The sequence below is a fragment of the Ahaetulla prasina genome, chromosome 2, assembly GCF_028640845.1.
Source record: "Ahaetulla prasina isolate Xishuangbanna chromosome 2, ASM2864084v1, whole genome shotgun sequence".
Taxonomy (NCBI): domain Eukaryota; kingdom Metazoa; phylum Chordata; class Lepidosauria; order Squamata; family Colubridae; genus Ahaetulla; species Ahaetulla prasina.
The window spans coordinates 93,085,332-93,102,155 of NC_080540.1; the positions used below are offsets into that span (position 1 = coordinate 93,085,332).

Genomic DNA, 16,824 nt, shown 5'->3' on the forward strand with positions numbered 1-16,824 from the left:
TGAGAGAATATGCAGATCTTTTCACAATTTTGTACTCCAGATGTTGTGGACTTAAGCTCCAGTGATTTCACAAAGTCCAACATATCTGAAGGCAGAAGGTTAGGTAAGTCTGGACTGCAAGAATAAGTAAACTATAATGATACCAGATTGAAATCTCTTATATGTCTAAATTATATGAGTCTTTATAATCTCTGACCATAATGTTTCTTCAGTTTTGGACACATGTCTGTAGTAGCAGTAAAAGATCAGCCATGGAAGTACTGTTTTCTTCTAGTTTGAAACCCCAAATTTGTAATCTGCATGTCTGTATGTATGGGAGAGAAAGAGAGAGTGAGTGGAAGTTTCCTACCCAATGAATTATGCAGAAAAAGTTTTTATTAACAGTACATTGTGACACATTTCATACAAGATGATGTAATTTCAACATCCTGTCATGGCATCCTGAAAGAAAGGTACAGTTTAAGCTCAGAAATTACGTGAAAAATCTTATTTAAAACTTAACCTATGCATTATGTGATGTAAAGTTGTATCTTTGAATTATTTATTATGTCTGAGTAGCTTTTAATATTTTTAGACATTTTAATTTCAGATCTAATATAACCTGATGGCCTTACGAGAGCGTTCACAAGATTGGCAAGTTTAATTGCTCAAAATTCTATGAGTGCTTGTATATGTTATTGTGTTGAATTAAATACTTCTGCTTCTCAGAGGCTTGGTGAAATAGTCTGGTGCTTGTTCATATAGTTGCACTCTAAAATTCAGGCACCTTTTGATCACATTGTATGTTTCAATGACTCCCTAAGCGATAAGTGACACAGCTTCTAAATAGTACAAACAACAAACTTTTCTAAACAAGATGACAAATATCAATGAAGAAAATTGAAGCCCAAAAAATTCAGTAATAAATTACTTGAAGTATATATGGAAATAGCCATGAAATGGAAGAAAAAATAAATTCAGTCTGGGGAGATCTTAATATTTATAAGGGAAAGTGCTTCTGCAAGAAAGAATGAAAAATTCCAAAAGCCATTACAGAGAGACTTAAACGCAGTGACATCTGCATGTAAAGAGTATTTAACAAAAGTCAAGATCATTCCAGTGGGCCTATCAAAGCCCAGTATAAAATGCTGTATGTGTTGTGGTAAAGCATTAAGGTATGGTTTCATTTGTGTTGTGACTGACCGGGACTTTTATGTGTTTATATTCTTCCCTCCATCCTCCGGCATTGCATCTTAACTGGCTACCAGACATTTTTATTAGATTTTTATTCTGCTTTTTTTTCTTTTCTTTTTTTACTTTATAAGTAACTCAAGGTAGTGAGCATACCTAATACTCCTTCCTCCTATTTTCCCACAACAACCTTGAGAGGTTGATTGGTTGGACAAAGTCACTGGGCCAAAGTCACCCCAGCTGACTTCCATGCCTAAAGTGGGATTAGAATTTAGTCTTTCGGTTTCTTGAAGTTGTTATTTCTGCCAAAGGAAGGTGTTAGAGAGTATTGTCTGAAAGGATGTCCAAACCTTTGCACCTGACATACTGCTAATACTCTCAATACACTATTAAGTCTTCCAATTTGCAGAATGATTTAACTTGACTTCATAGAGCAGGGGTGACAAACTGGTGGCCCCATGGGCTGGATGCATCACATGCAGGCCATGTCCTCCCCAGATCTCTGAATGCGAAAATCGTCGCAAAACGTCATGTGATAGCAATGTGATGCTGAGAATTTGACACCCATGTCATAGAAATATCAGCCTCTTTTCAGTTAAGGATCACTGAAACAGGATTTTATGATGGTGCCTAAACTTTTGCCTGAAACTACATATGGAATAAAGTTACTTGATTCACTATCCAAGTGATTTATAAGGAATCTAAACCTGCAGGTAATGGGCATTTTAAAAGGAAGCAATATGGGCAATCTGAGGTCCCTATAAAGGAATTCATTTAAGTTGTTTTACTAAAAATGTAAAATGTATTCTAAAACTTACTAGACTGTATAAAAGCAACTCATTACACAGGATGGTTATTGACAAGTCTCCAACTACTTATATTAAATGCTGTGCTCGTATAACATTTTTAATGCTACATAATTTAACCATATTCTAATGCTAGAAGTTAGTATTACTAGACAATATTTATTTATATCCTGTCTTTATTATTTTTATGAGCATCTCAAGGCAGTGAACATATACAACACATCTTCCTCCACCTTCTTCCTCCAACAACCCTGTATAGTGGTTTGGGCTGAGAGAGTAACTGGCCCAAGATCACCTAACTGGCTTCCATAACTAAGGCAGAACTAGAACTCCATGTCTCCTGCTTTTCAGTTTGCTGCTTAACCATTAGACCAAACTGGCTGAATATGAGGACAATATCAGTAAATCTTGATTTCAGTTCTCTAGCAGTAGTAATGTATTTTAAAAAATCAATATTACACAGAAAAATGGATTAAATCAACATGACCTATAGCCTGTTCTGCTTTATAGATTTTATTATATGCTTGTATGGACCAAACTTCACTGGCAGCTCAACATTTCTACATCTGTAATCTAACTATTGGGCAGTTGCTAACAACAAACAGCTTGAAGATGCTTCTGCAGGAAGGACCAGAATATTATTTTAGAAAAAATATAGAATATGCTTCAATTTACATTACATTTAAATTTAATTTAAAAATGTGAAATTTGTAGGATTCTAAGATACCGTATATACTCGAGTATAAGCCGAGTTTTTCAGCACATTTTTTGTGCTGAAAAACGTCCCCTCGGCTTATACTCGGGTCTATACGGCTTATACTCGAGTTTTTTTTTTTTAAGCCCCTCGGCTTATACTCGAGTATATACGGCTTATACTCGAGTTTTTTTTTCTTTCTTTTTTTCACATTTTACCGGACGGAAGCCCTGCCGGTGCAGTGAGAGGGCGGGGCGGGGGAGCCGCCAGCCTTCTCAGCTGAGGGAGGGAGGCTTTCCCCAACCGGTAGGTTCCTCATTTCCCACCCTCGGCTTATACTCGAGTCCCCAGTTTACCCGTTTTTGGGGTAAAATTGGGGACCTCGGCTTATACTCGGATCGGCTTATATTCGAGTATATACGGTAGCTTTATTTTATCCAAATCTTCCCATTGGAACCAGTATGATAAAAGTAGGGCATATGTGTATTAAGCTTTTATTTTTCAAAGATTTGGGGTATTAGTAAATTCTATTGTTGAATTTTACTATAATGCATGTTTCTGCCCATGTGAAACATGTTAATGAAGATTTAAAAACACATAGGTCTGGTCAGGATCATATACTGAATAAAATTTGAATGAATATTCTGTGAACTACCAGGACCGATAATATTTTAATATTGGTACATATATATGTGACCTGTTTGTTGATGGTATCTGGTGATTGTGGCAAACTGTTACCAAAAATTTGGTGAGATTGCTCACTGCCACCCCACATTCCCTTTGTTTTTTGGGCAGTTGAGCACACAAAGCACTGGGTTGTACTCATCTTTTGTTATTTTTAAAGGGGATCTATAGGGTACACGCGCTCAGTGGCATAATAGCAAATGAAGATGCCAGAGGGTGATGCTTGGTTGCAGTATGTCACCTTTCCTTAGGAAAAGAATAATAGGACAGAACTTAGCAATTACTAAGGTTTATATTTATTTCTGTACTCAGTTATATATAAATACTGATTTTGGTTAATTCACTTGCTATGTTTCTAGAACGACATGATCCACATAAATGTAATTGTTAGAAGGCTAGAAAGCAGAAGATTGCAGAAATGCAAAATTCAGTAAATTTGCTTGGGAGACATAAGGTATAATTTCCTCCAGTTCTTATTCCTAACTAGTGAATAAGCAGCCCTACATGGTATGTATGGACTGTCATTAGTTGGAGAGAGCAACAGAAGATATTAGGCATGTAAAGGTCACATTTGTGTACAGGTAGTCCTCACTTAACAGACTGCAACTGGGACTGGGCACTTCATTGGTAGAACATGCAGTTGTAAAATGAAGCATCATTTGACCATGCCTAACTTACATTGTCACTTTCAGGTGTGGTCATTAATTGAATCACTGTTAAAGGCACTGTCACATGACCACAACTTGTGACTGCCTGTCAGCTTCCAGACTGAATTTGCCTGTTGGATACCAGCTGTGAAGGTTGCAAATGGTGATCACATGATTGGGATGCTGCTACCATTGTAAATGTGCGCTGGTTGTCAAATGCCTGAATCACTATTATGTGATTGCAGGAGGCTGCAACGTTTGCAGTTTCAAGGAGCCATCATAACTCATCCTTTTTCAGCACCACTGTGAATGGTCACTGAATAAGTAGTTGGTAAGGGAGGGCTACCTCTAATAGTTAAGGGATAGGCTGAAACTGGGAGGTGGTGCCTTCTGGTCCTGCCTTAGATACAAAACCAATTGTGTGACTCGGGACCACTCTTGGCCCCTGGAATAAGATAATGGCAATACACATTTGAAAATTGCCAGGGAATCTACAGCGGCTAATCTAGAAAACTACAAGAAGTCAAACTGACTTAAAGACAAAATAGAACAATGGGTAAAGCTGGTTTGTTTGGCTGGCTGCAAACTCCAAAGTCTAAAAGCATGCCCCATTATGCTTTTTTCCAATAGTGTATTGATGGAAGTCAACATGTTAATATAAATAAGGTCAATCAATATTTTGGTTCTGCACCCATATTTGAGTTGGTTGGTAACTAGTATATTTTCTAGTTTTATGATTGTTCAGCTAATACACTAATATATAATAACTGCATGAGATAGAATTATGAGTGATTATAACTCACTACATTGTGCTAATTCAGAGCTGTTTTTTTAAAAACCTGGGTTAGTGTGTCGATGTAAGAATTATAACAACAATTTTAAACAATAATTTCCATCTTTATATTTGATGCTGGCAATCTCTGCATTGAATATGAAAAGCATATATCAACTAGCAGTCTTGTTTATCATTTCTATGATCATTTCTATGATTCAGTAAACATTTAAACTATTTTTCAATCTCCATTCCATTGCTTTAAACCAGCCTGAAGTACAGCAAGACATCAATATAATTTCAGTTGAACATGTGGCATTTAATCTCTGCTATGCCATGTCACTTGGAGAGTAAAGGAATTAAATAGCCTATAAATCCTATTTTGATTCCACATCTTGGTGAGGCTGCACTTTAATTGAGCTTAAAATGCACACATTCAACTTTTTTCTTTACTCCTCAGACTCTATCTGAAAATATAAATTATGTGTATAGAGGATGAAAAAGATAGTTGGTACTTTACAATTGAAATAAGAGAATATGGTTTTTTTAAAGGAAGTCCCCTCCCTCCAAACCGTGCTCTATATTTAACAAGGTGTATACAGCGCTGACACTTTACAAACCGTTAAGCTGAAAACTGGCCCTACTAAGAAGGGAAAATGGATCGGTTTTTAAAACCAAAGAATCCCTTGTTAAGACAACCTTTAAACGTATGGGTTAAATAGATTGCCCTGCCTAGACCTTTGGAATAGGACGAGAACGAAAGCCAAATAAGGGCGATGCAAAGAGTGCGTTCCGAAGCACGCCTCCCCTTCCCTAGCCATAAACCGCGGGATCAAGACCAAAAAATCGCTCCCTTCCCTTTCCGCCCTGGCTGCATTTGCTTCGTTCCCTTGGTCGGTCTTTTTAAAACCGAGCAGAACCCCGCCAAAAAGATGCCTCGGGCAAATGCAGCAGCCGGGGTGGTGCAATGTACCTATCCGCACAGCTGGTGTTGCCAGGAGACCGAGTCGCATGCTCGGAGCGGGAGAAAGGAAGGCAGAAGGGAGTGGGCTGCCGAGGCTGGAGGCAGAGTAGCGGCAGCGGGGACCTCTGGGAAGGGAGTGTTCTGGCTGCTGCAAAGTTAACCTGCCGCTGTTGCTTTAGGCGTGAGAGGAAGCGGCGCAGGGGCGAGAAGGAAGGCGGCCAGCTGAGCGCAGCCAGATAAAGGGGGCGCCGAGCGGTTCGCTGCGGCAGCGCTGGAGAAGCGAGCGGGCAGGAGGCGAGAGCGCATGCAGCAAGGGCTCCGGCTCCGCTCCGGCGGCGCACAATGGACGACGAAAGGTTGGTGCGGTGCGGTGCGCTCGACGAACAGGGCAGGCGCCTTTTCTTTCTTTGCTTGCGTCGGGCGGCAGGGGTGGGCGCGTGGGCGCGGAAGCCTGGCGGAAGATGTCGCCGGCCGGATTCGCTAGCATCCCCCGAAAGTTGGCTGCGGTAACCTCCCAAGCGACGCCGTTTATTTGCGTCTGTTTCTGGGTTGCGGGCCCCGGAGGTTGCTCCGCCGCCGCCCCTCGTTGGAAGACGCTCCCTCTGGTGAATCTTCCCCCTTTATTAGGGGGGAGGCGGTGGCGTTTGCGCCGGGTGACTTTTTATTTATTTATTTATTTTTAAAAATCAAGGGTTCATTCATCGCGAATCTCTTTCATCAGTTTTCCAAATCCCCTTACACACGCACGCACACAAACACACACACTTCCTGTCTCCGGTGGCCCTTCTTTGAAAGTGCCTCCTTTTCTCCTTCCGTTCCTCTGGCGAGCCTCAATTTCTAGGCTCTGCTTCGAAAGCGGGAGTCATTTTGGCAAGCCGATTCCTTTTCGGCGGGGCAAACTTCGTGCTCCGAGTTTTAATTACGCTCGTCGGAAAGATGGTGAGGTGAGGAGTGTATGTGCGTGCGTGTTATGGGTGTGTTTGACCTGTGGGTGAACATCCCGGGCATTAAGAGACGAGAGCAGTGATTAGATTCGGTCCTGCCGATTCGTGCACGAACTCCGCTTTCTCTTTTGCCTCGGTTCCCCACCTCCACCCCACCCTGCTTTCCACCCTTCTGCAATTCGATTTTTAATCCACACATACAAGCCTGCTTAGTTGCTTGGCACGGCAATTAAACACAGGTGAAAAAGGTTAAATTGTTTGGGTTTTAATGAATCTCAAGCTGCAAGAAATATGTGTGAGTGGGTGCCTTTGCCGTTGCTATGGGAACATTTTTGTACAGCTACACCGGGGAGATTCACACAATCTGCTCTCTTAGTGTGGGATGCTGCTGCTCTTTGAGAGTTATGGTGGTAGTTGTTGACTAATAGCTCCGAAGTGGGGAGCAGTTTCGTATATTCGAATTTCTAAGAGGAGCTTCTGTATGATCCATTGGAGAGTCCCGAATATTTAACCATAATGACAAGTTATGACTAAAATACCTTATGTATCACAGTGAGAGTTCTTGCTTTGCACACTACTCAAGGATAGTAAATTATGCAATTCATTACATAAGTAAAAAAAAGCTGAACTCTGGTTTCCAGCTGAGTGCCAAATGATGTCTTCGAAAACATAGTAATTGTAATTTTTCTATTGTTTTTGATGTTTGGCATTTTTTGATGTTTATTTGTGATCTTTTTTAAGAAATCTGAGAAAAGTACAATTTTACAATTTTACAATGTTTTACAATGTTTACAAAGATATTATTGCAAACACAAAGCCGACACTAGTTATGACTTGTAAGAGCCAGGTGAAGATTAACATCTAATAAAAAGATGACTAACCTATATCAGAATGCATGAATTTTGGGGCCCAAGGCCAGAGTTATGAACTCAGAACTAAATCTAAAAGTTTGCCAGGGCCAGAACAATGACTAAATTTGATGTAATTTATGCTTACATTTAATTACAATTAAATTTAATGAAGAGCTGTTCTTATGATTCAAGCACTTCATTAAATTTATTTGCCTGTATTTAACGTGCCCTGTCACGTTGCACTTTTGGAGGATCTGAAGTCTGAAGGATCCATTTAAAACTTTTGGGTCTGTATGCAATTGTGGGAACTTATGTTACAATGCTATTAAATACTCAAGGTGTATGAAATAAGATGGGAAATTGTATTATTATTTCCTAGTAATCAAATTAGAAAAGTGCTTTCATCTCACTATGGGAGAATTCAGATTGATGACACAGTGGCCATTCCTAACCAATGCAAACTCAAATCTTGCTATCTTGGAAAAAACAGGATATGTCAAGCACTTCCTTTTTACATTGTAACCGGACTTGTTCTGGAAAAAACAACACACAGAGACCGCTGTACAGTAAGGTAGAACAGCAACTGCTTGCCTTTGCTGTTGTTAGTATGGGAAAGAGTGCTGCTATTCAAGTTATTTTAATGCTTGGGAATTAGCTCTATTAAAGTGGGTGAGACGTGCCCTCTTTTTCTCGCTTTCTGTGGCCTAGTTCACTAAGCCAAAAGGAGAGTGAAAGTGTTTTGGGTTCAGTATATTTTTCAAACCTAGACTTTTTTTTACTTCTAAAGTATAGTTTGTGACAAGGTACAGTGTGCAAACCCAATCAGTTGTGGTTTATTTGGCAAACTCTGATCTATAGTATTAAAACTATGGTTTGGCACAGGAGTAAGCAATATTTAGAAGCATATTTAGAATTTCAAAAGCACATAATTAGGATAGTTAATCCTTGACTTACAACCATTCATTTAGTGACAGTTTGAAGTTACAACAGCATTGAAAATGTAATTTATGACTAGTTTTCACATTTACAAGCATTGCAGCATCTCCTTGGTCACATGATCAAAATTCAGGTGCTTGGCAAACTGGCACGTATTTGTGATAGTTACACTGTCCCGGGATCATGTGCTCACCATTTGTAACCTTCTCAGCCAGCTTCTGACAAGCAAAGTCAGTGGGAAGCCAGGTTCGCTTAACAACAAAAAGGTGGTAAAATGGATCAGGCTCAATTATGGTCTTAATTTGTGGACTATCTGTATTTACGAGACAACTGTAGTCTATATAGTCCATCACAAAATTCCTATTTACCAGAAGAGCCAATGCAGTATATTGATGAAAGCACCAGGATAGAAACGGGGGAACTGAGGGCTAGTCTTTCCCTAGGCACCAAGCCAGCTGGGTGACCTTGTGTTAGTCCATCTCTCTCAGCCCGGGGAAGGAGGCAGCGACAAGCCACTTACAAAAAAAAAAAAAATTGCCAAGAAAGTGGCAGGGACTTGCTTAGGCAATTTCCAGGAGTCAAAATTGACTCAAGGGTGTGCGCGCACATACAGAAGGCAAACTGGCATCCTAAAGTGATCACTCTTAAGAGAACAATTAAACATTAAAATGAACGATCATAGATTGAACCATGCCTAAAAACCCCTAAAAGCTTTTGTGAAATGACAGGTTGAGGATTTCAGGTCCTGCTTCTGAGTGGGGAAGGGTGTTTATATTTATGGAATGGTCTTCTCTGGAAATCAGATTGACCACACACACTAGCTTTTCCTAAGCTTTTAAAAATCAAATTGTTTTGGAGATCCTAAGGAGGAAGAAATTATCCCACTGATTTGTTCCTTTGATTCATTTTATTTTATAATTTTAAATTTTATAGTGATTTTGTTACTTTAAGTTTATTGTATTGTTGATTTCACATGGCTTTTGTTAACTGCTGAAAGTCAAAATAGTGCCAGGGATAAATCTACCAATCTAGAACAAGCAGGGACCGCCTACTGCTACCAAATACCTCTCACCGACCCGTGCGCTCTCACAGAGAGGGACTCCTCAGGGTGCCGTCAGCTAGGCAGTGTCGTCTGGCGACGCCCAGGGGAAGGGCCTTCTCTGTGGGGGCTCCCACCCTCTGGAACGAACTCCCCCCAGGACTCCGTCAACTTCCGGATCTCCGAACCTTCCGTCGCGAGCTCAAGACACATTTATTCATCTGTGCAGGACTGGCTTAGATTTTTAAATTTATAGGGGTTTTAAATTGGTTTTAATATTTGTATTTATATTTTTTAATAATTTGGCATTAGAATAAGTTTTTTAATGATTATCTTAATTTGTATATAAATGTTTTATGTGCCTGTGAACCGCCCTGAGTCCTTCGGGAGATAGGGCGGTATACAAATATGAATAATAAATAAATAAATAAATTTGACAGTTATACCATAGTTAACTAAATATATAATTAACATGAAACAATAGGCATATGGGCACATAAATAAAAAGCAGTTCTCTACTTCTCCGTATAACCTCAAAATCAAATAGCTAAATGGATTGGTCATTTCAGTGATTAAAATAATCTTTTGCATTAGAATGATAACATTCATTTCTTTGAAAGTACAATATAGGATAATCGTGTTTTAATCTGATACTAAAAAACAGGTTCCTGTCAAATTCTGCTTAGGGTATCAGAACTGAATCTTATTGTTGTCCACTCATTTTTTTGTAGTTGATGGCACCTTGAATGTACCCCTTCCAAAACTGGCAGGAAGAGCTATTGTATATAAACGGGTAGCAAATCCTATACTCATTTGGGAATTAAAATGTTATCCTTATTTTTATGACTGGCAAGGTAAAATGATATAAACAGTCAGCAAACCTCTTACTTATTTACACTAATGATGTTACCTAGTTGGGCAATGAAAATGTCTGTAAGCAACAACCAAGCTGAGAGAGCACCTAGAATACCACAGTTCAACCCTGAGCTATAGATATTCTCTTCTCTTGAAGTTTAATACCCTGATCATTTGACATGGGTAGAAATTAAGAGTGTATTGGAAATGTCCTTGCTCTCTCCCCTCCCTCCCTCCCTCCCCCACATACTGATAACTCCTTCCCTCAAGAGCCTGTAGTTCATTTTCACCAACTGGCTTTTCTGGTTTTGGTGGAATTGCTTTCTTGTCCTGTCATTTACTCTACTGACTGAGGACAACAATTACTATAGCATGTTACACCTGATTTTATATTAGCCTGCAGGTAAGGATAGATGACTTGTCCTCTAGCATTCACATTTTAAAATTCAAATAGCATATTTTGTAGTAAAAAAGCATTCTTAGCATAGAAAAAATGGTTGCCCTGTCCTCTAGCATTCACATTTTAAAATTCAAATAGCATATTTTGTAGTAAAAAAGCATTCTTAGCATAGAAAAAATGGTTGCCCTGTAATATAGCTTGACCTAGATCAGGAGTCGGTAACTTTAAATACTCAAAAGAGCCACAAAGGTCCTAACCGGAAGTCCCCTGTACGGAGATCCGGTTCCCCCACCATAGTCTCCTCCTAGTGTGGCATCCTTTTTCCTATGCTGACTGGAAGTCTGGTTCCCCGCCCTCCCCAGTAGAGTCTCCTCCTAGCACGGTGTCCTTTTTCCTATACCTGTCCTAACTGAAAGCCCTATCAATTGTGGAGCTGACTGGTGACAGGGAGCCGCAGCAGAGGGATGAAAGAGCCACATGCGGCTCCAGAGCCGTGGATTGCTGACTCCTGACCTAGATGGACAAGTCCATGCAATTTTCATGGCAAGGTATGAAATGGCTTGACATTTGCTTTCTTCCAGGATCATCAGAAATGGGTGGTTGGTTTTATTTTTGTTTTTTACTCTAACAATTCTACTATCATTTTATTAATGGAACTTATTCTGGAGGGGAACAATTTCCATTTATAGATAATAAATAATAAATAAATAATATAAATCTACATTTAATCAGTTCATGGCAAGAATCCTGAGCTTGTAGAAGTGTAATCCACTCTGGCTTCTACCATTTCATGTTACTCTGATCTGACATTCCAGTGGAGTGTCTCTTCACATGGTTTATTCCAATAGAAGGTATGCATAGCATGTAGATTGTTTTAACGCATCTGCTATCCTTGGAATGTGCTTAATAGCCATACATGCATAGATTCTATCCTTTATTGAATTTTCCGTTGATTATGCATTATGTAGTACAAAGTATATTTTAATGTTGTCATAGATATTGGCAGCTTCCCTGATTTTCACTGTTGAAAGCAAGTTAATTTTGCTTCTGGCAGTTTGGAAAACTGACCAGTGCCTAAACTAAGATTTTTCCTTTTCTGGTAATTAATAATATATTGTGACAATTAGTGAATGCAGGAAAAAGAAGCAATAACCATAGCCTCCTCATTTTTAATGAAAGCATTTTAAAAATTTAATGTACTTTTAAATTTATTTGTTAGATGGGTATCCTGCCTTTTGTTCAGCAGCTCAGAGTGGCAAAAGTAGCACTGGGTGAAAGATCTTCGGATTCAGATTTTAAAAAATAATATCTTCTCTAAATCTTTTTTAATCTTATCTTTTTAACAGCTTTTTTTTGGTTTTGCAATCAGTTTTCAGTCTTTTTCTATGTTACTTGATTAGCAACTGATTAACTGAATTATACCAGTTAATCAGTTATATATTCCTATTAAAGGCAAAGTCATTAATATAACATGCATCGTTTACAGATTAATTCTATGATTTTAGCAAAATCTAGGACCTAGCCTATTAAGAATCTCTTAAGAGAATGCAAAGCACCTACTGGTAGAAGAAAATAAGCACATACTGCTTTTTCTACATATCCAAATAACACAACAGAGTACTCATAATTGTTAATTTCCTTTGATTGTTAGATTTGTTTACTAAAGCTTTCCAGTCTATGATTATCTAATGTCTGGGATATGTTTATTGTCATCCCACGTTAAAATATCTCCAAAAAACATGTTTTTCCATTGTTTTTTAGTCATGTTAGTTTGTTAAGGAGGAAGAAATCTGAAAAATTGTTGTAAGGTGGTATTTCTATTAGAGCTGATTAAATCATACAATACCAAGAAACCTTTCAAGTTATTCAGAAGCACATATAAAAGGAGAGGGGAGACAAATGCTATAGAAATCCCAGTTTTTCCATTGGAGTGCTCAGTTTCCTCTTGGTGCAATAAAATGTAGTTAAAAGACAAATCTTAAAAAATACTAACAAGAGAAAAGAGGGGGCGGGGAAGTTTGAGCCAGCCAAGCATATATTATTAGTAGTTGAGAAGTATTAAGTATTGTCCTTATGGTTTTAGACTGAAACAAAAAGAAGCAAAAAGAAGGAAGGATAGACTGTAAGACTCAAAAAAATCCAACTACCCCAAAGCAGAAAACTTTCTTTTGTGGCTCTTGGGAAAAAAAGTTTACTAAAATGTGTAAAAGCTTCTTGCCTTCATTCTGGATCTAATCATTTTAAATAAACAATACAATAAACCTTTGATTTAATGGACAATCTCTGCTAGGTTTTTTTTTTCCAGTCTGTAATACTATTCAAACAATGGACAAAGTTTGTTGTTTGGTGGATTGGAATAGATCGGGGTAGTCAACCTTTTTATACCTACCGCCCACTTTTGTATCTCTGTTAGTAGTAAAATTTTCTAACCGCCCACCGGTTCCACAGTAATGTGCCGTGTATCATCGTCTGTGCGTGCCTCTCGTGCATCGTAGATTGGGATTCGGGGGGGGGGGCGCCGGCTACCAGCTCTGCTTATCTGTTACAGCTAGGTGATGGGGGAGATGCTTTTAATGGTAATTTTATTGGGTATTTTATATGGTCAATTGACGGTTTTAATTTTGGCCTAGTATTGAATAAGCTTTTTAATTGTTATTTTAATATGTATATTAACTGTTTTAAATGAAGACTGTACACTGCCCTGAGTCCTTCGGGAGAAGGGCGGTATAGAAGTTTGATTAATAAATAAATAAATAAATAAAAGATGCACAAGCTATTCTGGGACGAGACTCTTTGGTCTGCGATCGCACTATAGCACCACTAGTTTTACTTATGTAACGTGAACTAAACTTATGCGCGGGCGATACAAATAGTATATTTTCAGAAATTTAAAATTGTCACGGGGAATTTTATGAAAACCTAATGAAAATGTTTTTAAATAATGCTATGAAATTTTTTAAAAAAGCCAATTAAATTAAAAAAAGGAAAGTGCTTCAGTATTGGACAAAACCCCTACCACCCACCATGAAAGCTGGAACGCCCACTAGAGGGCGGTAGGGACCAGGTTGACTACCACTGGTATAGATGGTGTGGTCTGTTTATTTTCAAAAAGTTATTAGTTTTTATCAGTAAAACAGGCTATTTCAGGTAAGAGCATGTTTTTGTCTTTAACAGGCATTTTAGTTTCTTTCCATTAGTCCATTATTATATTAGTGATTATTTCTGACTTTGGGAACTGAATGCTTCTCCTTGCTTTTTAAGTCCATTTCTAAAACAGCAATGGTTTTGATACACTAACTATAATTTTTAATTCAACTTATGGTTTTATTTTACTCCATTTCTTGCTGTGAGCCTTGAATGCACTGTTAGAAAAGTATTTAAAGTGTTTTGGTTCTTTGTTTTACTTGATTTGAAATTCACATGGACAGTATTTTGATTTGCTTGCTGCTATCATTTTTACATTTTCATAAAACATTTTGAGAAAAAAATAAATCCCAATTAAGCCTAGGTGCCTATAATCTCACAGCATATGGGGATTTTGCAGGAGATGAGATTGTCAGAATCTTGCAAGATCGGGGCTATTTTAAAACTGGGTTATAGGAGGATTGGTACTTGTTAACAGGAAAAATGTCTAACTGCTGTTGTAGGATATGGTAAGGCTAGGCAACTATTTTGTGGCAGTCATGAGCTATTCTTTTAGTATTTTTTTCTGCCTACATTGTGTTATGATGGAGTACATCATAAAAGAGTGTGAGGCTGATTTTTTTCAACTTTTTATATGATGTGTGTGGGAGTCTTGGTTCTTGTTTTTTAACAGTTGAAGCTTAAATCTTAAAATATTGGAATAATATTCAAATGATGGACCACCACGCTGCCAATTTTCAGTATTTTCTAGTTGCATTTCAATAGTGTTTGTGAGCTGCAGATTGATTGAGATTAAATGCTTCCACTCTAAAAAGAGGCATATTTCTATTTTAATACCCTTTGTAACATTGCTTCAAATAAGCCTTGAGGTGAAAAAGTGAATTGTACTGCAGTCGGCAATGGAACTGAGTATCCATTATGAATTCGGCAGTATAAACATTAGGGCTGTCTCCATTCTGCAACCAAAACAATCTGGAACTGAACACACTCAAAATCGTAGAAATGGTGGTAGACTTTAGGAAAAACCCTTCCATACTTCCACCTCCCACAATACTTGACAACACAGTATCAACAGTAGAAACCTTCAAATTTCTGGGTTCTATCATATCGCAAGATCTCAAATGGACAGCTAACATCAAAAACATCATTAAAAAAGGACAACAAAGAATGTTCTTTCTGCGCCAACTCAGTAAGCTCAAACTGCCCAAGGAGCTGCTGATCCAATTCTACAGAGGAATTATTGAGTCTGTCATTTGCACCTCTATAACTGTCTGGTTCGGTTCTGCAACCCAACAAGAAAAACACAGACTTCAGAGGATAATTAGAACTGCAGAAAAAATAATTGCTACCAACCTGCCTTCCATTGAGGACCTGTATACTGCACGAATCAAGAAGAGGGCCGTGAAAATATTTGCAGATCCCTCGCATCCTGGACATAAACTGTTTCAACTCCTACCCTCAAAACGACGCTATAGAGCACTGCACACCAGAACAACTAGACACAAGAACAGTTTTTTCCCAAAGGCCATCACTCTGCTAAACAAATAATTCCCTCAACACTGTCAGACTATTTACTGAATCTGCACTACTATTAATCGTTTCATAGTTCCCATCACCAATCTCTTTCCACTTATGACTGTATGACTAAAACTTGTTGCTGGCAATCCTTATGATTTATATTGATATATTGATCATCAATTGTGTTGTAAATGTTGTACCTTGATGAACGTATCTTTTCTTTTATGTACACTGAGAGCATATGCACCAAGACAAATTCCTTGTGTGTCCAATCACACTTGGCCAATAAAAAATTCTATTCTATTCTATTCTATTCCTGAGATTACAAATAGTAAAGTGTAATTTATTTATTATATTGTTTCTTTTTGTATTTTCTTCTTATTTTCGTATGTTGTGGATTCCTGCTGGGTAGATCATGGACGTAGGGTCAAGGCTTGGGTGGAGTCTATGAATTCCAATCCCACCAAAAAAAATCTCTTTGCTCTGGTAGGAAATGGTTATACTCTATAAATCATTTCTTTTTTACCCATTAGGTGCTACACTTTGATAGAAAATTATGGGCTCAGAAAATATGTTGCTATCGAAATAGAACAAACTGCTTCTCAATTAGTGTTCCAAAAAATTAAAAATATAACGTTCATATTGTACTTGGCATTTCTTATTTTAGAACTCATCCTCATTTGATTCCTTCCAATTAGTTCATCTGTTCAGTTCTTTTTCATTATATTCAGGGCCCAGGATGGAAGCTGTTCAGTTTGTTATGGACAAAGCAGCACACCTTTAAAGTATGTTTACATTTGCACCACATAAACTGGCAAAGTTCCTGCCATTGAAATGGTCACAATTAATTACAGGTAGTCCTTTACTTATGACCACAATTGAGCCCCAAATTTATGTTGCTAAGCAAGGCAGTTATTAAGTTTTGCCCCATGTTATGACCTTTCTTGATACAGTTGTTAAATGAATCACTGCAGTTGTTAAGTTAGTAACACGGTTGTTAAGTGAATCTGACTTTTCCCATTGACTTTGCTTGTCAGAAAGTTGCAAAATGGGATCATGTGGCCCCAGGATAGTGCAACCATTATAATTACATGCCAGTTGCCCAATGTCTGAATTTTGATCATGTAACCCTGCGGATGCTGCAATGGTCTTGAGTGTGAAAACCAGTTATAAATCATTTTTTTCAGTGCTTTTGTAACTTTGAACAATCACTAAACCGACTGTTGTAAGCCAAAGACTACCTGTAATGAGCAAACCTGTTGAGATCAGTTTGAAGAAAAAAGTTTTGTATGTTAGCTTTACTAAAATATTTGATCTAATTGGAAGGGTGTTTTACTTGCCCTTCAGGGAAGTGCCATAAATAATCTGAAAACACATAAACGTAACTTTAAAGCTTTCAA

The 16,824-nt window shown here is 38.2% G+C and overlaps 1 protein-coding gene across 4 annotated transcripts in view; it reads left to right on the forward strand.

Annotated features, from left to right (window-relative positions):
* The first annotated feature begins 5,738 nt into the window (after nucleotides 1-5,738).
* The window catches only part of KLHL3 (kelch like family member 3), a 54,051-nt gene continuing 42,965 nt past the window's right edge, over nucleotides 5,739-16,824 (forward strand). For 2 of the 4 annotated variants that reach the window (XM_058167832.1, XM_058167834.1), the window contains exon 1: nucleotides 5,739-6,093. In XM_058167832.1, coding sequence (XP_058023815.1) covers nucleotides 6,080-6,093 — 14 coding nt within the window. In that variant the 5' untranslated portion in view covers nucleotides 5,739-6,079. Of the gene's footprint in view, nucleotides 6,094-6,188; nucleotides 6,682-9,853; nucleotides 11,311-16,824 lie in introns of those variants that run through there. The other 2 variants (XM_058167833.1, XM_058167831.1) reach the window with 2 other exon arrangements.